General features: G+C 39.1%; 1 protein-coding gene across 1 annotated transcript in view; it reads left to right on the top strand.

Annotated features, from left to right (window-relative positions):
• Positions 1-23,938, top strand: part of LOC138745230 (voltage-dependent calcium channel subunit alpha-2/delta-4-like) — a 270,894-nt gene that overhangs the window by 51,269 nt on the left and 195,687 nt on the right. The window contains exons 10-15 of the mRNA XM_069902292.1: positions 1,598-1,748; positions 2,999-3,073; positions 9,637-9,726; positions 11,464-11,577; positions 18,346-18,424; positions 20,442-20,575. Coding sequence (XP_069758393.1) covers positions 1,598-1,748; positions 2,999-3,073; positions 9,637-9,726; positions 11,464-11,577; positions 18,346-18,424; positions 20,442-20,575 — 643 coding nt within the window. The remainder of the gene's footprint in view (positions 1-1,597; positions 1,749-2,998; positions 3,074-9,636; positions 9,727-11,463; positions 11,578-18,345; positions 18,425-20,441; positions 20,576-23,938) is intronic.

Here is a 23,938-nt window from a genome sequence, read left to right as displayed (position 1 = left end):
TTTTAGGATTGCACAGAGATATCATCACATACACACACATATATAAGAATTCTTCATTTCAATTCAGAGGAGAATTTCGTAGGTTAAGAGGTAGAGAGAGGACATTATTATAAATTAGATCGTAATATTTGAGCATATGGACATCAAATTTGCAAAAAAACTTCGCATATTTATTTCTTGTAAGTAAGAGGAACCACGCACTTCCACACTAAGTTCTTTGACAAGCTTTTGGGTTTAAAACATAATTGTCACACCGTCATTCTGTGTTCTTTTGTTTAATGCTTTGTTTCCTATCCCAATTATTAATTTCACATTTCTTTTTCCTTTTGTAATTATAAAAAAATGTTGATTTTGAAAGGCCACATAATTACCTTTTTAAACCTTTTTCCTTTAAGCTTATTCAAAATGCTCTGGAACAGCACCATCATCAATTAGGTTTTTGTCTTATTTCTCTCTAAACAATTGAACTGGTTCTTAGATACCATGAGCACTGAACCTTATGAGATAATAAGGGAAAACTTCAAGTTCAAAGCTTACAAATCTGGTGAAATAAGATGTCACACTGGCCTAATATGGAATATTTAATAGAATTATAATACAGCAAACTTTCAATAGTTGCAAATGTTAATGGTAAATGTGCATTTGTATATGATTGCATTAAAAGATTATTGGAATACAGTTGCAAATACAATCAGAATCAGAATTTATTGTCATGAACAGGTCACAAAATTCATTGTTTTGCCACAGCGTCCCAGTGCAAACATTTCTAGAAACCACATTTCAAAATAAATAAAAATAGTGCAAGAAAAAGGCAAAGTGAGGTGGTGTCTGAGGTTCATTGTTCATTCAGAAATCTGATGGTAGAAGGGAAGAAGCTGCCCTTGTGCTGCTAAGTGCTCGTCTTCAGGCTCCTGTATCTTTTTCCCAATGGTAGCAGAGTGGGCAGATGTTATAGGAGCCTTCGCTCGAGAACTACCAGACTTAAAAAGAGCTTTTTTCATGAAGCTATGACAATGTTAAATTCCAATTCACAGTGTTGAGCAGTGCTGAACTTATATTTCAGAATCAGTAATCTTTTTCTAACAATTTGTTTTAGAATTTTGTGGTTTTATTGTACATGGTTTATTGTGTGTGTTTTTATTGTATGTGTTTATTGTATTATAGTCTATTTTATATTCCAGTCGATGCTAATCGTGTTTCATTGGGTGGTATACCAGCATAGAGACAATCTAATGACAGTATCATATCACATCACAAGAGGGGATAGACTGAGTGTTGTGGGTTATAATTATATAAGGATATAGAATAAATGTATTGTCTCTGTTGAGAGGATGTAGTTTGGGATGCATCATGAATCCACTAGGATTCCGTAGCACTAAGAGCATGTCTAGGATTTCATTTGGTGGTAGGAGAGGGCAATCAGATTGAACATTCAGCTCTTTCTTCCTGTGACAGCTTTAGAATATGTCTTTGGATATTTTTCCCAAGATCCTGCACAGGCCCTGCCAACTCAAAAAGACAGAATATTTTATTAGGCTTCAGTGTCCTTAAATAAAGTTAGATTTTCTGTCTTCTAATTCTCTTGTATGATATACAGGTATATTCAAGCTGCAACTTCTCCAAAGGACATCATCATACTGTTGGATATCAGTGGCAGTATGAAAGGCCTCCGAATGACAATTGCCAAACATACCATCAATACAATCCTGGAATCACTGGGTGAAAATGATTTTGTCAATATTATTGCTGTAAGTAAAACTGACTGAAGTTGCCTTGGCCTCATGGTCTGGAACAGATGGAAGTTATATCAGATTTCAGATTCATTGCCAGAGTGCATACATGACATCACATACAACCTTGAGATTCTTTTACCTGGAGGCGAGACAGAATTACCACTTACTGGTTAGGCCGACTCAACATACACATGTAAACAAGTAAAGAAATGTAAACAAACTGTGCAGTACAGAGAGAGATAAAAACAATGAAGGGCAAAAGTAAGAGCATTTAAATGATTGAGTTTGTGGCTGATGAGTCTGATGGTGGAGGGGTAGCAGCTGTTCCTAAACTTGGTGGAGCAAGTCTTGTGGCACCTTTCCTGATGGTAGCAGTGAGAACAGTGCGTTTGCTGGGTGGTGTGGGTCCTTGATGATTATTGCAGTGTTCCCTGCAGATATTCTCAAGGGTTTTACCTGTGATGTCCTGGGCTATATCCAGTACCCATTGCAGGGCTTTGTGCTCAGGGATATTGGTATATTGATGGAGATCAGTACACTTTCCACCACACATCTGTAAGAATTTGCCAGGGTTTCCATTGTGATACCAAACCTCCACAAGCTCTTGAGGAAGTAGAGGTACTGAATCCATTTGTGTGTTGGATCTAGAAAATATCCTCCGCTAAAATTACTCCCAAGAACTTAAATATCACTCCTGTAATATGATTTGACTTTTTTCCAATTCTTTCATTACATTTAGGCTTAATAATTTCAGTGCATTTTTGGCTGACCACCCTCACTCTACTGTTTGAAAGTTTAAGGGCATCTAAAATGCTGGTATGCATTCCTAAATTGTAGCAAACTCTGCTAATTAATGTACATTAATTCCCATTTAGGCACAATATTTTAAAATTTCACTCATCTATTCACATGATGCTGAATTACTCAAACAAAAGTAGAAAGCTCATCAGATCTGTTGATATTCTGGAGAGAAATGGATGGAGCAGCAGGAATTGAATCAAATAATTCCGGCTTTGTGGACTATCAAATTAATATTATATTGCCAATTTTGAATAACAGAGTAATTGAATAAAAATCTTAAAAAGCATTTATGACATTTATCTCCTTTCAAACATGCTTATTCAGGCTCTCATGTGTTACTTCATCCTCAAATCTTCAACTTGCTTTCACGAAACTTCCATTCTATCCCCATCCTTAGAAGCGCTCAGTAAAGAACAATCAGTGTGAGCATTTATCTAAAAGTGCAAATTGTTCTCTTCTTCCAGTACAATGATTATGTTCATTATGTTGAGCCTTGCTTCAAAGGAACACTGGTGCAGGCTAACAGGGACAACCGAGAGGTGAGCAACAAGAATTTTACCCAGTTTTAATTTGTTTGAAATTTTATTTTCAACTCAGTAGAAGCTGATTTTGACCATTGAGACCTGTGGCATCCAATTACACCCAATTAACATGCAACCCCATATGTTTTGGAGGGTGGGTAGAAGCTGGAACATCTATGTAAGTCAAGTGGAGAAAATATAAGCTTCTTACAGCACCGGATTTGATCCTGGATCACTGGTGCTGCAGCAGCATTGCACTAACCACTATACTAACTGAGCCACTCTTTTATTAAGAATTGAGTGAATTGTTGGAAATATTTGTTGGATCCATTTATGCAGTAATTGTTTAAACATTATTCATGAACTATTGGATGCTTTTGAGTCAAATTTAGGTTGGAATCAAATTCAGGTGTAGGGCAGACAAAGAAGCTGAATTCTTTTTTTAAAATGGGATAATTATGTCCAGAAAAAAAGATACAAACCTGAATCTAATCAAAATATTGGGTTTATTTCTGTACTAATGGATTCTGAAGTGAGTTACAGGCTGTCCAAAGATGTTGACTACTTACTTATGAGACAGCTACACATAAAATCCAATTAATTTCAAGGCACTGGAAAAATGCACAAATGCTGTCTCAACAAATTCACTGAAAGGCTGCAAAACGAACAAATGTCAGCATCTTCCCAGAATCTAGTTATTATCAGTTGACTAGCCATGTGGTTAAGCAGACTGCTGAATCAGGCACTGAGTTCTGCCCAATGGTTCCAGACAGAAGTGTAACATCCCACTGACACCTGAGTACCTCTGGCTCACGATTGCTCTGGAGCCAGAGCACATGATCCTCTCTCTCTCTCTCTCTCTCTCTCTCTCTCTCTCTCTCTCTCTCTCTCTCTCTCTCTCTCTCTCTCTCTCTCTCTCTCTCTCTCTCTCTCTCTCTCTCTCTCTCTCTCTCTCTCTCTCTCTCTCTCTCTCTCCTCTCTCTCTCTCTCTCTCTCTCTCTCTGACGACTAATTTTGGATCCAAACTCGGTTGTGCTCTGACCTGTGTTCAACACATCTTCCACGCTTTTCATCTCTATGCCTTTATATATGAATGGCAGAATCCTGTATGCCTTACTAAATACGCTTGCAACAGACCCTGTGTTTTTTTTTTAGGCCTCCTGGGCATATATACCCAGCTTTCCCTCTTCTCGCGCATCATTTGTAACTGTGCTGCTTAGTCTCTCATTCTCTTTGCCAGATCTTCACCTTTCTCTGTATTAAATTTCACCTGCCTCGTCTTACTCTTTGAGCCACCCTATCCACGTATCCTTGCAGTTTATGATTTACCTCACCGTTTAGTAAACTTCCAACTTTTGCTATCATCTGCAAATTGGAAAAAAATAGTCATTGATGCATTTTAATAACAGTGATTTTAGCAATGACCCTTAAGGAATATCATTGGGAACCTTCATCCAATCTGAAAACCAACTTTTTGTGCTATTCTCTGCATTTTCCGATCAGATACTATTTTTGGCATGTCATAAAACAGAAATGTAATATTATATGAAAATGCATTTAGTCTGCCATATGGCAGACAATGGTTTGCCATTAGCATTGCTGAGCACCCATTACAATCTGAAAAAGAGAAGCAAAAGAGTTCCCCTGGAGTCACCAAGTGTCCGTGGATTCGCCTCCAGTGCAATCACAATGCCTGCAGCCACACAAGATTCTAGCTCAGTTCAAACCGTTAGCAACCCGAGCACAGATCCAAACCTTCAGCGCCCAAGGGCCTTCGGGAACCCTCCTTGCTGTCAGCATCCTCTCAAATCCCGGTTCTGATACCTGGTTCTCATGAATCAGTCTCCAGCAGCCTTTCACCTCAAGTCGCCAGCAGCCTTTGTGGGTTTCTCACCCGCAAGATGCCAACAGCTCACCATCTGTGTGTGTCCTTCAGCTGCAGAATATCTCATTGCTCTGCCACTGTGGTTCCATTCTTGGAGTCATCTCTTCTGGTTCTCCTTCTCATAGGAACATAGGAAGTAGGAACAAGAGTAGGCCAAAAATGGCCCATCGAGCCTGCTCCGCCATTCAATACGATCATGGCTGATCTAATTTATGACCTAACTCCACCTACCTGCCTTCTCCCCATATCCCTTAATTCTTCTATCATGTAAAAATTTATCTAACCGAATTTTAAATATGTTTAATGAAGCAGTCTTAACCACTTCCCTGGTTAGAGAATTCCAAACATTCACGACTCTCTGGGAAAAACTATTTTTCCTCATTTCTGTCCTAAATCTACTCCCCCAAATCTTGAGACTGTGTCCTCTCCGGCCAGTTCAAAAAAACCTTCCTACATCTATCCTATCCATACCCTTCATAATCCTATATGTTTCTGTAAGATCTCCTCTCATTCTTCTGAACTCGAGCGAATACAATCCTAGACGATTTAATCTTTCATCATAAGTCAACCCCTTCATCCCAAGGATAAACCTAGTAAACCTCCTCTGGACCGTCCCCAAAGCCAGTATATCCTTCCTCAAATATGGAGACCAGAACTGGACACAGTACTCCAGGCGCGGTCTCACCAATACCTTATACAGTTGCAACATTACCTCCCTACTTCTGAATTCAATTCCTCTAGCGATGAAGGCCAACATTCCATTTGCCTTCTTAATAACCTGCTGCACCTGCAACCTAACGTTTTGCGATTCATGCACAAGCACTCCCAAGTCCCTCTGCACAACAGCACGCTGTAGTTTTTCACTCTTTAAATAATATTCTCACCAGGGGTGGGCGGTGTTCTCCCCATTACTGGTTCCCTGTGCCAATCTGCTGCTTCCCCTGGAGTCTGCAATCCCTCAAGGTTGCTGCCAAGCATAGGCACTGCTATCTTGGGCTCAGACCCCCACAGTAGCAGAAGTTTAGATAAAACACCATAGGCCATTTAAAGCCATACAGAGCTGTGGGCAGTAGGACTGGGTGGTAGGACCACATGGGGGATTGTGGTGTCTCCGCTTCCCACTCTTCCCAGGTTTGCAACAGCACTGCCGTTGAAGCAGAGCCACCATTTTTTTTCCCTCAATGCATGCTGTTAGTATTCCTTTCATTCAATCCATTTGTGTGGGAAGTTATCAAATACTTACCGAAAATCAACTTTCTATGTTATCTTGTTAAAAATTCAATCATCTTAATCAAATATGATATATTTTTAATGAGTCCACACTAATTCTATTTAATCACACTAATTTTTCCAAGTAGCTTTTAATATTTACCCTGATTATTTTTTTCTAAATGTTTCCCGAGGTAAAACTGATTGTTCTCTGGATGACATATCCTTGTGCCATACTCCTTTTGAATAAGAGTATTATATTTGTCATTTTCTAATCCATTAGTGTCTCTTCTGAATGAAGGAATTAAGGAAAGATTATGGTAAACATCCAACAATGTCCAGCTGCATCTTCCTTACTAACCTTGAAGCATCTCAAATAGACTAGATGATACGTTTTAGCAAATTTGTTCATATTTTGCCAAAAATCTTTGCCTTGGTCTGACACTGTTTGTACTCCAGCTGTAACTTCTATGTCTGTGTGTAATCAGCTTATTTATCTTGTTATGATGGACAAAATTGCCTTTTCCAGTGTTGTAATTTTTGTTATTATTTTTCAAAACCAACATTTTTATAACTGGAGAGAAATACCAGAGATAGATTTGTTCCTCAATAATTTAGTATTTGGGCCATTGTACTGGGGGGAATTATTTTAAAGTTTGAACAAATCTCTGAGCTTGGAAAAGCAGCAGGGAATGGATAGAGTAATAACAGACTTGAAAGAAAAAATGGGTTGAATTGGCAGCTGTGTAACAAAGAAGATATGGTGAAATGATATGATATTCTTGGATGCAGTAAAACATAGTGATTTGAACTGAATGGCTCAATTTCAAAGGAGTTGGAGAGAAGACCTGGGTGTTTGCACACAAATTGTTGAAATTAGCAAGGGAATTTGACAAACTGTTTAAAAATGCATAAAAGCATTCTAGCCAGTATTAAGAGAGGCGTTGATGCCTAGAAATTGGATTGCACCTCAGCAGGAGGACTAATCCTGTACAGTGCTATTAAGTTGTGCCTTTTAAAAATAGTGCAGCCAGATCTGATCTTTGTACAGATGTTAGTGCAACAACTATTTCAATTCAATATACCTATCATCACATTCCTGCATAAATGTATGTCAGATCTCCATTAAAGTTGCTTTCTCTATTAAGCCACTACTGAAAGTGTTTGTCTGATCAGATGGCTGATAGAGGAGACAGGACAGGAAAGGGAAAGTTTATTTCTGCTGTCATTGAGGAGCGGGAGACTCCAGACTCCTGTCAATTGTTCAGCATTACTCCACCAATCACAGGTTCACATGCAGTAACCAAAATACCCCATTGTCAGCTAATCAGTGTTAAAGCCCAACAAAGATGTGATGCTGCACTTTTGTGACTTCCTGTCATATTTTAAGTCTACTTCAAGCAGACAAAACCACGAAGTGCAGCGTGTCATTGAAAATTCGTTTTCTACATTCGCACTTGGACATCTTCCCTGCTGATCTTGGTGCAGTCAGTGACGAACATGGTGAAAGGTTTCACCAGGACATTGTGACCATGGAAAAGGGGTATCAGGGCAACTGGAATCCATCAATGCTGGCCAATTTTTGTTGGACATTGACACGAGAGGCATTAGATGATGAGTACAAATAAAAATCAATGGCAAAACATTTTTAGGTCAGTTGAACTTAGGCAATGTGTCAGTGTGATTAAACATGTTAAATTCAATAAAAGTTTATTTAATGTTTCTCCAAAGTACTATGATACAGAAAATCTGAAATTATTTTTGTGTTCAGCTTGAAGTTGTCGATCATAATTTCCAATTTTTTTCTGGTAACAAACCTTTTGAAAAAAAATTGTTGTCCAGCCCTCATCCACAGTAATAGCACTGAAGTCAAAAACGTAGTTAGCTTTTAAGCTCCAATGACATGACCCAGGACAAACATGTTGATACAACAATCAAGAAATGGCACCAGCGTCTCTATTTTTTTCGAAAACCAAGGAAATTTGGCATGTCCCTCTTGACCCTTAGCACCTTCTACAGGTGCACCATTGAAAGCTGGATGCATCACAGTTTGGGATGTGAGCTGAATCAGCTCAGAACATAATGAAAACTTCCTTCCCCTCCATGGGCTCCATTGACATTTCCCACTACCTAGGAAAGACAGCCAACATATTGAAAGACCCATCATACCCTGGGCACACTGGTTTCCCTCTTCATCAGGGTAAAAGGCTTAAGAGTGCGAAAACATGCACCAACAGGCCTAAAGGCAGAAGAAACCCTCTCACAAATAAACTTAAAAACTTCAATTATGTAGTAGGACTATGATCCTCTACGTCTTAGAGCTCTGCAATCTGTAGATCTATACATCTTAGAGCTCTGCAATCGATAGATCTATACATCTATACATCTTAGAGCTCTGCAATCTATAACCATTTAGCTATTTGGTTGCTTTTCTATTTCTTTTCCAAAATGTACTATTTCACATTCTCCAATATTCTCATTGGTTTTTTTTCCGCACGGAAACCGATCCTTTAGTGCATGTCCAGGCCGACCACAAGGCACCCATTTATTTCAGATTTAAAATTTATTGTTAAGAGTATATAATGCACGTTGAAAGAACCAAAGACTTGTTGATCCAAACCAAGGCTTTTATTAACTAAAAGACTGGAGCATATCACAAGTAGGTCGACCAGTCCAGAATGACCTGGTCTGGCTTGGAGCAATCCTTTAAGACCTGCCAGTAGGTGTGGCTACACTCTCAGCCAATCACAGTCATCCTCCACTACCATCTGTACATATGTACATATACACATTGGTGATAGAATCTGTACTATCACAAAGTACATACATGATATTGCATACAACCCTGAGATTCTTTTTCTGTGGGTGAGGCAGAATTACCACTTATTAATAGTGTAAAAAAACTGTACACAGCATATACATGTAAACAAATAAAGAACTAAACAGATAATGAATGTAAACAAACTGACTTTGCAATACAGAGAGAATTTAAAAAGACAATGAAGGGCACAAGTGAGAGTCCTTAAATGAGTTTCTGATTGATAAAATGGGGGTTAGATTCCTTTTAATAATACTCAAATAGCAAATTGCTGAAGCTCTTAGGTTGGAGAAGACGACTTCCATAATTGCAAGTCTGCACACATTTAAGAGGTCTAATTTCTGATCAGGCATGACTTTTTAAAATTTGTTAACATTGCCAGCCACAAAGTAACATATTCTTGGGATCTTTCAAGCTTTCTCAATTGATTCTATTCAGTTCCCAGAATCACAAAATACCCACTAGATGCTGGAGATTCCAAATATTTTATCTATCATTAAAGTGCCTTTTTCACTCTTGTCTTTACTAATAAGTGAAATAGACCACGAACAATACCATGGAGGATTTACAATAGGGTGCCCGCTGTTACTCTCAAAAATGGTGCTATTAATGCTACCAATGACAGTACTGAATATTTACGTTTTCATTGTTTTTATTTTTCCTGGTAAGCACTTCAAGCTACTTGTGGAAAATCTTAATGCCAAGGGAACAGGAATTGTAAACAAGGGGCTCATTGAAGCCTTCATAATTTTGAATGAGGTTTGTATATTTTAATATTCTGTAAATAGTTGACTGGGATTACTTGTGGGAATGGAAGTGTTCCTTTGATCTGCTATATTATGAGAACTGGAAAATATTTTAGTTTTGGTATTTACTAATATGGGGAACAGTCTGAGTCAACACAATTTCTCATGCCGACAGGAAGGGGGAATTTCAAAGATCTTTCCACTTTTATTCCTCCTAAGCAGTCCATTTTGCTATGTTTTCTGCCTCAAAACCTATAATCTTCATTTCCATTATTTTGCTTGGGGAAGTTCTGAACAAAGCGTCTTTGCATTGATGATACAAGCACATGTAATAAAAGAGCAGATAATCAAGGCCTTTAAGTCTTCTGTTTGTCCTGCACATGAGCCAGACTTTACTCTGGTTTCTTTGCACCCAAAGCAGAATAGACTCCACACAGCAAAGTCAGTTGCCTTGATCAGAATCAGAATTTATTGGCATGAACATATCACAAAATTTGTTGTTTTGTGCCAGAATTACAGTGCAAATATTGCTATAAATTTACATTTAAAAATAATTACAATGCAAAAAATGAGAGAAAGTGGTGTCTATGGTTTATCTTCCATTCAGAAATCTGATGGCAGAGGAGAAAAAGGTGTTCTTGTGCCACTGGGTGTTCGCCTTCAGGTTCCTGTACCTCCTTCATGATATATCATTGTGAAGAGGGCATGGCTTTGGTGATAAGGGTCCTTGAGGATAGAGGCTGCTTTCTTGAGACACTGCCTCTTGTTGATGTCCTCGATGGAATGAAGACTGATGCCCATGATGAAGGTGGCCAAATTGACAACTCTCTGTAGACTCTTCCTGTCCTGTGCATTGGCACCTCCATACCAGGCAGTGATGCAACCAGTCAGAATGCTCTCCACAGTACATCTGTAGAAATTTGCAAGAGTCTTTGGTAACATACCAAATCTCCTCAAACTGCTCAAGAAGTATAGCTGCTGGCGAGCCTTCTTCTTGATTGCATCAACATGGAGGCCCCAGGACAGGTCCTCAGAGATGCTGTTCTTAACCCTTTCCAGTGCTGATCCCTCGATGAGGACTGGTTTGTGTTCTTCTGATATTTCTGGTTCAAAGACTGGAATGCCTTGACAATCATTTATAGCCCAATGACAAATATAGGTATTTTAATAGTTTTTTAAAAATGTTTGTAACAGAGACATGGCAAACCTCTGAATAGATTCAAATAAAAATAAGTTTTTTTAAAAAATGAATAAAATTTCCCCCGGACTGACACACCAACACAGTCTGTGATGAACCCCTCTGTGAGTTTTTGTCCTTTCCCAGGAAACAGTATGTGCCACCTAATGCCTATTCTCCCACAAAGGAAATTAAATTCAATTATACCCACTTTATTATGGGCTGATTGTTGGTCCTAGCTGTTTCCTCTTTATGATAAAAAAGTACTGAGAACTCAAAATTTTGTAGCACGGCAGATATTTAAGATTGAACGATCTTAAATTCCTCAAATGTAACTGTTCTCTAGTTAGATATGTCCAACAATAGTGTAGCATTTTTTGTAAAATTAAGAACTGTGCCACAAGTTGTAAATGCCAACATGGCTCCTCCATTAGTAATACACAACTAAAAAGGACAAATGTATTTGTACAATACAATTGTTAAGCTTCTGTAAAAGAAATGTTAATTGTTGGTTTTTGATTTTCTTCATTTGATTTCATATGGTGTAACTGCTATTTATACTCCTTCTGTTAGTTCAATGAGACAGGACAAGGCAGCCTGTGTAATCAAGCCATCATGCTAATCACAGATGGTGCAGTTGAAGAGTATGAATCAGTGTTTGAACAATACAACTGGCCTGAGTGTAAGGTGCGTGCATAATCAATGTAAAGAAATATGAATGTTATTTCACTCTCAACTCTCAGTTTTCTATACATGCGCCAATGTTTTTCTCCAAGTTTTCCTTTTAACATTCCAATGATATGTAAGGCAGTAATTTCCAGTCTAAGAACAGTATGTGGATGTCACATTAAATAACAGGTGGTCTATGTAAGAAGTACAATGTGAAGCGTATTGTTTGAAAAGTAAGTTTTTTTTTTACTTGATCATGTTATTCTGTGTAAGCAGGTACTAAACATGCAGTATGAAGAATAAGACATTTTAATTTTACGCATAAGAATTTGCATTTTATCCTTTACTGTTGTCTACAGATGCAAAAATTCGCATAGAAATTCATCTTCCCTGGCCCCCTCTGCCCAAGACACATCAAAAACACGCTTCACCTACCACCACACCAGCCTCCGAACCCTACTCATTATCCTCCATAATTTGTCACCTACATGATCCCTCCACCAGAGACATCTTCCCCTCTCCACTTTCCATAGGGATTGCTCCCTCCATGACTCCTTCATCCACTCATCTTTTCCCATTAATTGTCCCCATTGGCACCTTCCCCTGGGGCCGCAGAAAGTGCCACACTTCTGCCCACAGGTCCTCCCATTGGGGGCCCCAAATAGTCCTTCCAAGTGAAACAAGACTTCATTTGTGAATTTGCAGGAGTCCAGTGCTCCCGTTGTATCCTTATCTACATCGGAGAGACTGGGTGTAGACTAGAAGATCGCTTCACTGAGCACCTTCACTCTATCTGCATCAATGACAGGGATCTCCCAGTGGCAAACCATTTCAATTCTGTGTCCCACTCCTACGCAGACATGTCTGCCGATGGCCTCATACTGTCACAGCTCTCCACCCCCTTCTCTCCCCATTCACAAAGCCATCCCCCCTCCCTCTGTTTGCTGGTTTGCCCTCCCTTCCTTATCCACCTATTACCTCTTGTCTGTGGGACTGTGCTCCTCCCCTGCCCCTCCCCCATCTTTTTGTTCAGACGTCTACCTACATTTTGATCCTCGCTTGATGAAGGGCTCTAGTCTGAAACTTTGGTTATGTAACTTTATCTTTCTATATAAAATACACTGTTCGACGGCTGAGTTACTGCAGAATTGTGTTTTTAATTTAATAAAAATAAAGGGCTCAAATTTCCCTTGCTTCTCATTTCCTATCAGTGATCTATATGTAAATCCTAAGTCCCTTTAATGAGAGGAAAGAATTGGAAATTATTGAAGAACCACTGTGTAGGAAGAGAATTCTCTTACCTTTCAATGATCTGAATGTCTCAATATGTGTGTAACATAGAAAATTGAAAGATGATGAGTGACTCGTTGAGGACACTAAAGTTGCAATGGAGCCTTCTGAAGAATATTTTAACTTGTTTCTTGCTGTGTATTTATTGGACAAGTATTAGAGAACTCATAAAAGCTGATTTTCCACCAGTTAATGCAGTGGAATTCCACTGAAATGGTTTGAATACGTGTGACTGGAGAGCTTAAATTATTTGTATTTTAGTAGAACGTAAGGGGCTGAGCGTGATTTTAGTGTTGAAGCGATGATTTCAGATTTATTGTCAGAGTACGTAAATGGCATGACGTGCAACCCTTAGTTTCCTTTCTCGTGCTGGCGCGGCAGAATTACCACTAATTGGTAGTGCAAAAAATAAACTGTTCACAGCGTAAACATGTAAACAAATAAAAGAACTGTAAACAGATAACAAATGTAAACAAACTGCAATACAGAGAGAATAAAAGATCATCGATAAAGTGCACAAGTAAAAGTCCTTAAATGGGTCTTTGAGTTTGTCATTCTGATGGTGGTGGGGTAGCAGCTGTTCCTGAACCTGTTGGTGCGTGTCTTGTGGCCCCTATACCTCTTTACTGAAGGCAGTAGTGAGAACAGAGCTTGTGCTGGGTGGTGTGTGATTGCTGCTGCCCTCCGACGACAGCGTTCCCTGTAAATGTATTCAATAGTGGGGAGGGTTTTGCCTGTGATGTCCACGGCTGTGTCTATGGCCTTTTGGAGGGCTTTTCGCTCAGGGCTATTGGTGTTCCCACACAAGACCGTGATGCAGCCTATCAGCACATTTTCCACTGCACCTCTGCAGAAATTTGGTAGGGTTTCTGGTGTCATCCCAAATTTCCGCAAACTCCTGTGGAAGTAGAGTTGCTGACGTGCTTTCTTCGCGATGCCTTTGGTGTGTTGGGTCTAGGAAAGATCGTCCAAGATAGTGACTCCCAAGAACCTAAATTTGCACACCCTCTCCACCTCTGATCCATCAATGATCACTGGATTGTCTACTTCTGGCTTTCCTTTCCTGAAGTCAACAATCTGCCCCTTAGTTTTGGTGACATTTAGTGCAAGGTTGTTGGTGGTGCACCATTCAGCCAAGTTTTCAATCTCCATCCTGAGTATGTTGACTCATCCCCATCCTTTAGACAACCCACTGAGACCTTTTTTCCTTTCCTTGTTTTGCACACAACTAAATGTATTCTTTTAAGTGCTTATGGATGACCCTCAAACTTGAATATCGTTCAAAATTCACAAGTTTTGCTCCAGGGGCTTTTAGAGCTAGTAAGCGTAACCTTTAAATAGTAGCTAATTGTTATTCAGGAATTGCTTTCTGTGGTTATTACAGCATCTTAGTACATGCTGCTTTTCCAATGCCTACACATAATTGCTACTTTGAAATTCAAGAAAAAAATCTGAAAGCTGTTTTCTTCTGAATCAGGTTTCACTGGGAAAAAGAATTTACATTAGGCTTCAGGGAACATTTCCTTGCCACCCACCAAACACAATGTTAAAGATAGTAAAATATGTTATAAACCACAAGAGTGGTAGGTATATGGATTTGTTGGCACTGTTTGGACATTACATGTAAATAACTATAAATTTAAGAGTTCTTTTCCACATAGATTGCAACTTTTTTGGATTGAATATTGATGTGTAAATCCTGGTTTCATCTCATGGATTAAATTATTCTACCAGTTACCTTCTGCATCCGTTGTTACGAATCTACTTTATTTAACTTGTCTTGTGGAACTAGGCAGGGATGCCCTCAGTCCACTCTTGTTTGATTTAGCTTTAGAACTGTTAGCTATTGCTTTTTGTGATTCGGAGGACATCTCCAGGATTTCTAGAGGGGGTATAGTTGCTCATTCAGAGCCAGCTCTCCAGCGCATGACGTCCTGTTTTGCGGAAACTGCCAAAATGTTTGGCCTGGAAGTCAGCCTGAAGAAAACTGAGGTCCTCCATCAGCCAGCTCCCCACCATGACCACCAGCCCCCCCCCCCCCCCACATCTCCATCGGACACACTGAACTCAAAACGGTCAGCCAGTTTACCTACCTCGGCTGCACCATTTCATCTGATGCAAGGATCGACAAAGAAATAGACAACAGACTCGGCAAGGCAAATAGGGCCTTTGGAAGACTACACAAAAGAGTCTGGAAAAACAACCAACTGAAGAAACACACAAAGATCAGCGTGTACAGAGCCGTTGTCATACCCACGCTCCTGTTTGGCTCTGAATCATGGGTCCTCTACAGGCATCACCTATGGCTCCTAGAATGCTTCCATCAGCACTGTCTCCGCTCCATCCTCAACATCCATTGGAATGACTTCATCACCAACATCGAAGTACTCGAGCTGGCAGAATCCGCAAGCTTCGAATCCACGCTGCTGAAGACACAACTGCACTGGGTGGGTCACATCTCCAGAATGGAGGACCATCGCCTTCCCAAGATCATGTTCTATGGCGAGCTCTCCACTGGCCACTGAGACAGAGGTGCACCAAAGAAGAGGTACAAGGACTGCTTAAAGAAATCTCTTGGTGCCTGCCACATTGACCACCGCCAGTGGGCTGATATCGCCTCCAAACGTGCATCTTGGCGCCTCACAGTTCGGCGGGCAGCAACCTCCTTTGAAGAAGACTGTAGAGCCCACCTCACTGACAAAAGACAAAGGAGGAAAAACCCAACACCCAACACCAACCAACCAATTTTCCCTTGCAACCGCTGCAACTGTGCCTGCCTGTCCCGCATCGGACTTGTCAGTTACCAACGAGCCTGCAGCAGACCTGGACATACCCCTCCATAAATCTTCGTCCGCGAAGCCAAGCCAAAGAAGAAGAAGAAAAAGATAGTTCACAAGGTCTCCTTATATGTTGATGACCTTCTGTTATTTGTCCCAAATCTGGAAGTACAGGGTTATCTATTCCTTTATGTGGTCATCACTGTCACAATTCAGTCATTTTTCAGGGTATAAACTAAACTTACACAAAAGTGAACTTTTTCTCCTAAATGCTATGCTGCCTCTCTATGCCAATATCCCTTTTAAGGTTGTTAAGAAACGGTTTACTTACCTCGGAATTCAAGTCACCAAAAACCGCAAACATTTATTTAAGGAAAATTTTCTTAATTTAAAAAAAACATTTTAAACAGATATTGTCACCTTTTTCTAACTCATTAATTGGTTGTATTAACACTATTAAAATGATTATTTTTCTCAAACTTTTATACCCTTTTTATGCAATTCCAGTCTTCATCCCCAAGTCATTTTTGATTCCCTTGACTCTATTATATCTTTCTATATTTGGCAAAACAAACGACCTCAGCCGAATAAGCTTAATTTTCAAAGATCTATGAGGAGTGGAGGCTTGGCATTGCCAAATTTTAGGTACTATTTCTGGGCAATCAATATACGTTTTATCTTGTTTTGGATTCAATATTTTAATAGATTGGACTGCCCAGTTTGGGTCTCTTTGGAATTGAGGTCAGCTGAAAGCTTTCTGTTTTATCCATTTTAGGAGTAGCACTTCCTTTTTCTTTAGCTAAAGTTACCAGAATGATCTACAGCCCTGTAGTAAAACATTCCTTGTGTATCTGGTTTCAATTCAGGAATTTTTGATTTAAAAGGTTTTTCCTTATCAAGTTTTATATCATTAATTATGTATTTCCTCCTTCTTGGTATGATAATGAAATTCAGTGTTTTCGACACTTGTTTGTTGACAGTTGTCTCATGTCTTTTGAACAGTAATCAGTGAAGTTTAATTTACCATATTCACATTTTTTTAGTTACTTACAGATCAGAATTTTTTTACAGGTTCAATTACCACATTTTCCCATGACTTGTGAATCTAACATGCTGGACGTAATTTTCAAATTACAACCTCCCAAGGTTTAATAACCTTGATATATGATATGCTTTCAAAATTGTGTCAGGATTCCCTTGATAAAATTAAAAGATCATGGGAGCATAATCTACAATATTCTAACTCCGGCAAAAATTGGGATTTGTTTCTTGAATTAGTTAACACTTCTTCACTATGTGCTCAACATTCTCTTATTCAGTTCAAGGTTGTACATCAGACTTACATGCCTAAGGCAAATTATCCTGTGTTTTTCCTGATTTAAATCCCTGATGTGACAGATGTCATGACAGGGAAGCAACTTTGACACATATGTTCTGGTCTTGTCGAGTTCTTGAACCTTATTGGAGGGAATTTTCATGTTTTGTCAATAATATTATGTGTTAATCTTGAACCTAATCATTTAACGGGTTTGTTTGGGGAGTTAGATGATATTAACAAGCTATTTTCTTCATCTGATCATCAAGTCATACTATTTACAACTCTTATAGCAAAAAGAGTTATCTTACTTAGATGAAAATATCCTGTTCCACCCACTAGTACTCAGTAGAAAAGAAGAGGTGTTCTGCGTTGTATACTAACATTAATTTTCATAAAATTTGGATTCCTTTTATGGACTATTTCATGCTCATTAAATCTGTTTGTCTTGACCATTGAATATATTTATTTATGTATGTGGTTTTTCCTTCAGTTAGGAATGTTTTATAGATTCAGCAGAACTGTATTATCTTTAATTTTATCTCAAAACATCCCAGTTTTTTTTTGGTAGGCAATTAGAGTTCTTTGGTTTCTCTTTTCTTTTCATTTTTGTCATTCTGACAATATTATATGGGAAAAGGGTATATCATTATTGTTTTATTTTTGAAAATGTACTTATATTCTTCATATTTGGTAACCTTGTGTTCTCTATACAATGTGTTCTTGTTTAATAAAACAATAAAAAAGATTGAAAGATGTGTAAAATTCAAAATGGCCCGGATGTCATTTCTTCATTGTTTTCTTCATTTACTTTTTTATAACATTAGGATGAAGTATGCAATGAGCTACAATGAGTTGGGAAGCCTTTTATTTTAAGATGATTTTGTCATTGGTCTTGAGAGGAACCTTGAAACATTCTTAACCCAAAATTAATGAATGTACAAATGTTGCATTTTTGAATTTTATTACCAGCATTGGTGAAAAAAGAAACCGTTGGGGGAATTCCAGTTAAAGCAAAAAAGAATCAAGCCTGAGAGAGCCCTGATAAATTAAGCCTACTTCGACTTTAAAAGAAAGGATAACAACATGGTGTGTTTTTGTGCTGTGTATTGAAATATATGTATTTTATTCTTTGAAACAATTGTAGGCTCTTCATATAGTTAGGAATAAGTTTCAATATAAATCTAAATCTTATCCTAAGGGTGAAGAATTTGTAAAGTGAGAGGATTAGTGGAACAAGTTGAACTGAAGAAAGAACAAAAAATGAAATAAAAAATTTTTTAAAATGTTTCCTTTTCGACATATAGATCTGCAGAAAGGGTCAACACAATATGCAAACTTCCTGTTTGTTTTCTTGATGTACCTTTACAATTTGCATTCACCATCTGTAACTTTCCTTGAAAGGTGCGTCTGTTTACATATCTGATTGGCCGGGAGGTAACATTTGCTGAACATGTTAAGTGGATAGCATGCAACAATAAAGGTAAGAAATTTGGCTTTGAACATCCTTCATAAAATCAGATTGAGATAGATATTGGGAATATATAACACATGTACAGTATTTCAGAGCTATGATCTGAGAGTTTATTGTCATATACAGTACATAAGTACAATGTTCAGATACTCTGCTTTTCTTATTTACTACATCCACATTATAAGATACATCAAGAACCAAAGTATAAATAAAATTACCATAGGACAGAAAAAGATATAATAAATATAAAAGGATATATAAATACATATTCATAGTTGCTTCATCATAAACTACACCAGGATCACCAAGAAAAATGCTTGCATTACTGTAACATTACTATTTTTTTCTGTCAAACTAACTACAATTGTAAGTATTTATTTGTCTATCCTTCATCTCCTTTTCTGTCTTGGCAGACCATTTTTCCTTTTGTAGATGGTGTGTGGTAGTTGCTGTTTGATTGCAGCAATTTAGAATTTCATGTGCATCTGGACCATGCATTTATCTATATCACTATTGTAGAGCACGTTGGAAGAACCAAAGACTTGTTGAACAAAAGTAAAAGACTGGAGCATATCACAAGTAGGTCGACCAGTCCAGAATGACCTGGTCTGGCTGGGAGCAATCCTTTAAGACCTGCCAATAGGTGTGGCTACACTCTCAGCCAATCACAGTCATCCCACACGACCATCTGTACATATGTACATATACACACTGGTGATAGAATCTGTACTATCACAACTATAAATTGTCAATAAAATGCCCCAAAATGTTTAGTTATGCTAAAAGTACAATAAAATGACATTGATTCCTTAGGAATAGAAAAAAAATAATGTACATTTTATAACACCTTTTGTAATCTTATTGTTTTACAAGGTCTGAAGGACTTTTGAAATATTGGAAAGGAGCTTCTGAATGATCAAGATTCAAGAAACTTTACGGGACTAATGAGATTGATCATTGAATCATTCACATTGATCCAGCTCTCTTAAAGAGCCTTTCCCTAATACTTTTTACCTTTTCCTGCATTTTTCTAATTCATTTGTTTAAATCAAGTATTTATTACCAATGCTTTTGAAAGCAATTTTCATTCTTTTCCTGCTGCTAACTTTTGTGTTCGGATAACCGCTGATGAAAAACAACACCTCCTAATTTCTTATGCACTCCTCTGGCATAAGTGTTAAATTTAGGTTGCTTAGTTAAGAGTCCGCAAGCATCGAATCCACGCTGCTGAAGACCCAACTGCGCTGGGTGGGTCACGTCTCCAGAATGGAGGACCATCGCCTTCCCAAGATCGTGTTATATGGCGAGGTCTCCACTGGCCACCGAGACAGAGGTGCACCAAAGAAGAGGTACAAGGACTGTTTAAAGAAATCTCTTGGTGCCTGCCACATTGACCACCGCCAGTGGGCTGATATCGCCTCCAACCGTGCATCTTGGCGCCTCACAGTTCAGCGGGCAGCAACCTCCTTTGAAGATGACCGCAGAGCCCACCTCACTGACAAAAGACAAAGGAGGAAAAACCCAACATCCAACCCCAACCCGCCAATTTTCCCTTGCAACCGCTGCAACCATGCCTGCCTGTCCCACATCGGACTTGTCAGTCACCAACGAGTCTGCAGCAGACGTGGGCATTACCCCTCCATAAATCTTCGTCCGCGAAGCCAAGCCAAAGAAAGAAAGAAAAGAAAAAGAAAAGTTATTGGCTTAACAACCTGCAGAATATTTAATTCAGCACCTTTCCCAGATTGAACCTTCACCACCTCCATCCATTGTTTTCTTTGTTTTTTTTTATGACAACAATTCCGATTGAGGTTAACCTTGATTCTGCATCCACGCTGAAATCTGTCATTGAATGTATTCACCAAACTTTCAGTTGATGTGTTCTTTGACTACATTTAACAGATGATTTTAAAAAAAGTATGATGCATTGACTTCAGTAACCATATTACCAACTTTTTTTTTTGATCATTTTAATTTTCACTGCTTTATAAAAATGATCTGATAATCATATATGAATTAATTGCAGGATATTATACTCACATTTCAACTCTGGCTGATGTTCAGGAGAATGTCATGGAATATCTTCATGTTCTCAGCCGCCCGATGGTCATTGATCACGACCATGATGTTATATGGACGGAGGCATACATGGATAATGCTGTAAGTTTCCTCTCCTTCCACTTTTCTCCTTCCTCCTCTCCTCCACTTATCAAACATACACAATAGTCGAGTTTACAGCTCATTACATTTTATTCTTTTTCAGAAAAATAAGATATTTCAGTTCATTCTTTCTCTCAATTTTATCTTGTGAGGTAATGGACCACATCTGACATCTTTCATGAACGAATGATTCAGGAGCAAAAGTCCATCACCTGGCCCCTCAAATAAGATCATACGTGACCTGATTGTAACAGAATCATAATTTATTGTCATGCAATTTGTTGTTTTGTGGCAACATCATTGAGCAAACGTTCATATTGTAAACCATCTCACAACAATAACTATAAAAAAGTAACTGCGTGAAAAATAAGGCTATGTCTTTGGTTCATTGATCATTCAGGAATCTGATGGCAGCAGAGAAGTGTCCTTGTGCCACTGAGTGCTCGTCTTTAGGCTCCTGTACCTTTTCCCCGATGGTAGCAGAGTGAAGAGGGCATGGCCTGGGTGGGTGGAGGTCTTTGAGGATAGAGGCTGCTTTTTTTAAGACACTGCCTCATGTAGATGTCCTCAATGGAATGAAGTCTGATGCCTGTGATGTTATGTTGCAGGCCGAGTTAACAACCCTCTGGAGTTTATTCTTGTCCTGAGAGTTGGCACCTCCATAATAGGCAGTGATGCAACCAGCCAGAATGCTCTCCACAGTACACCTGTAGAAGTTTATGAGAGTCTTTGGTGATATACCAAATCTCCTCAAACACAGCTGCTGGCAAACCTTCTTCATGATTGTATCAACATGGAGGCTCCAGGACAAATCATCGGAGAAGTTGACACCCAGAAATTTGAAATTCTTGACCCTTCCTCTACTAAGCCCTCGATGAGGGTCCCCTGACTTCTTCCTGAAGACTACAATCACCTCCTTGGTTTTGCTAAAGTTGAGCACAATTTTGTTGGCGTGACACCACTTAATGAGCTGATGTATCTCCCTCCTGTATGCTTCCCCATTGCCGTTTGTGATTCAGCTGACATGTGGTGTCATCGACATATTTGTATATGGCATGGGAATTGTGCCTGGCCACACAGTCATGTACAATAAGTAGAGCTGTGGGCTAAGCATGCATCCTGGGATGCACCTGTGTTAATAATCAGTGAGGAGGAGATGCTTCCAATTTGTACTGACTGTGGTCTTCTGATGAGAAAGTCAAGGGTCCAGTTACAGACGGGGGTGCAGAGGCCCAGAGTTTGTAGCTTCTTGATGGTATTGAAGGCCGAGCTGTAATCGATGAAGAGCAGCTGTATGTATGAATTGCTGTTTTTGAGGTGATCCAGAGCTGAATGGAGAGCCAGCGATATTGCATCTTCTGCAGAGCAAGTGTGACGATAGGCGAATGGCAGTGGGTCCAGATCTTTGCTTAGGTACATGTTAATTCTGGCCATGACCAGCCTCTTAAAAGCATTTCATCATAATAGAAGTTAGTGGTTACTGGGTGATGGTCATTGAGGCTGCTCGCACTACTCTTCTTTGGCAACAGGATGATTGATGCCCTTTTGAAGCAGGTGGGAACCTCTGTCTGCAGCAGTGAAAGGTTAAAAATGCCCGTGAACACTCTGGCTATTTTGTTGATGCAGATTTTCAGTACCCTGCCAGGTTCACCATCAGGTCCTGATGCCTTGCAAGGATTCACCCTCTTGAATGATGTTCTGAGATCGTCCTCAGAGACACACATCACAGGATCCTAATTATTGTGTTGAGAAAAAGTATCAGATTCGGTGAGTTAATCGAGAGATGAGTCTGGACACAAGGGTTTACAATCACACCTAGCTTTTATTAACATAGAAGAATGTGGGAAAATCATAATGGGAATAAAATATCCATGCACACAATTGATAAAAGAGTGTGGGAAAATGTTAAAAAGTACACAATTCACACAGGCGGTGCCGACATTTGCACATTATAAATAGGGGTAATATACACCTTTCCAGACCCCTGATCATTGGGAGACAGCTCTGGTACAAACAGTACTCGCAGGAGTATACACACACTTTCAGACCCCTGACTGTCTGGAGGCACAGCTCTACTGTGAATATTGATCTATAGCAATTTGAACTATAGTGATACTATGGCTCAGCTTCAGTGCAGAGCACACTCTACCCATGACCCTTCCAAGCGACGTCCACAGTAGTGACCTGGCATAGAGCGGTGTCCGGGATATCACCATGAGACAGAGAGAGCAAAATGTGCTCTGTAGAGTTCTAAACTGTGTGTCTAGCCAATAGTGAAGCTAAATAATTAACTCCATGTTGTCATCAACCTGGATTAACCTTTCACCACCTTACTTTTCAAAAGGCGGCATAGCAGTTAGTGCAACGCCAGTGATTGGGACCAGGGTTTGAATCCTGGGCTGTCTGTAAGGAGTTTATACATTCTCCTGTGTCTGTGTGGGATTCCTTCAGGTGCTCCAGTTTCCTACCACCGTTCAAAACATACTGTGGGTTGTAGGTCAATTGGGTGTAATTGGGCAGCATGGGGGCTTGAGGGCAGAAATGGCCTGTTACCGGGCTGTAGGTCGAAATTTAAATATGTGCCTCTGTCTGAAAAACATTCAAAGATTCTGTTTCCTCTAATTCCAAGACTGAGAGAAAAAATTCCTCTGAACTCTGACTTAAATTTGGCAATTCCATATATTGTCAGTTGATTTAATCTTACATCAATGCTGATACACTAAATAAGGCAGCGCATTAGAATATCTCAGGAGTTTTGTCAATTAAATTTAATGTTGCAGAAATTTCAATTCCACAGACCAAATTATCTCAGATCTTTACTAGCTGTAATATTAAGAGAGCTGGATGAGCACAAATATTGCATAGTAATGAAATGGGTGTTAACTTCTGTTACAAAGAAATCTAACCTGGATATGACCCAGATTCTACATGTTCATTCTTTACATCCTTTTGATCTCCAGTAAATTAAATCTGATGTAAACCAATTAGTAGGTCACTGAATTCAGGAAGGCTTTGCATATAGGAGGGGAAAAGAGAGATTATTTGCTGCTTTGTTCTGTTCACTCTTCTGGTACTTTTCTCTCCTGTTAAGTTACATTCTCTGCAGGGGCCCTAAATTATATTGTATGCCCGATAGTAGGGACTCAACTATTTTCCTTTGTGTAAATTTTTCCAAAAAAAAGATGTTTATCAATTTCCATGTGAAGAAATGGCTTTCTCTCAGAGAATAGTCAGTTCTTTTATTAAAAAGCTACATGGACTTCTTATTCTTTGAAGGTCTTAATCTGTGGAAATATCCTGGAAAAGGGCCTGCAGACTGATTTTAAGCAGAGAAAAATCTAATGAAACCTTATAGAGACTGTG

Source organism: Narcine bancroftii, chromosome 11 (assembly GCF_036971445.1).
Source record: "Narcine bancroftii isolate sNarBan1 chromosome 11, sNarBan1.hap1, whole genome shotgun sequence".
Classification (NCBI taxonomy): Eukaryota; Metazoa; Chordata; class Chondrichthyes; order Torpediniformes; family Narcinidae; genus Narcine; species Narcine bancroftii.
This window is presented reverse-complemented; position numbering and strand designations above follow the sequence as displayed.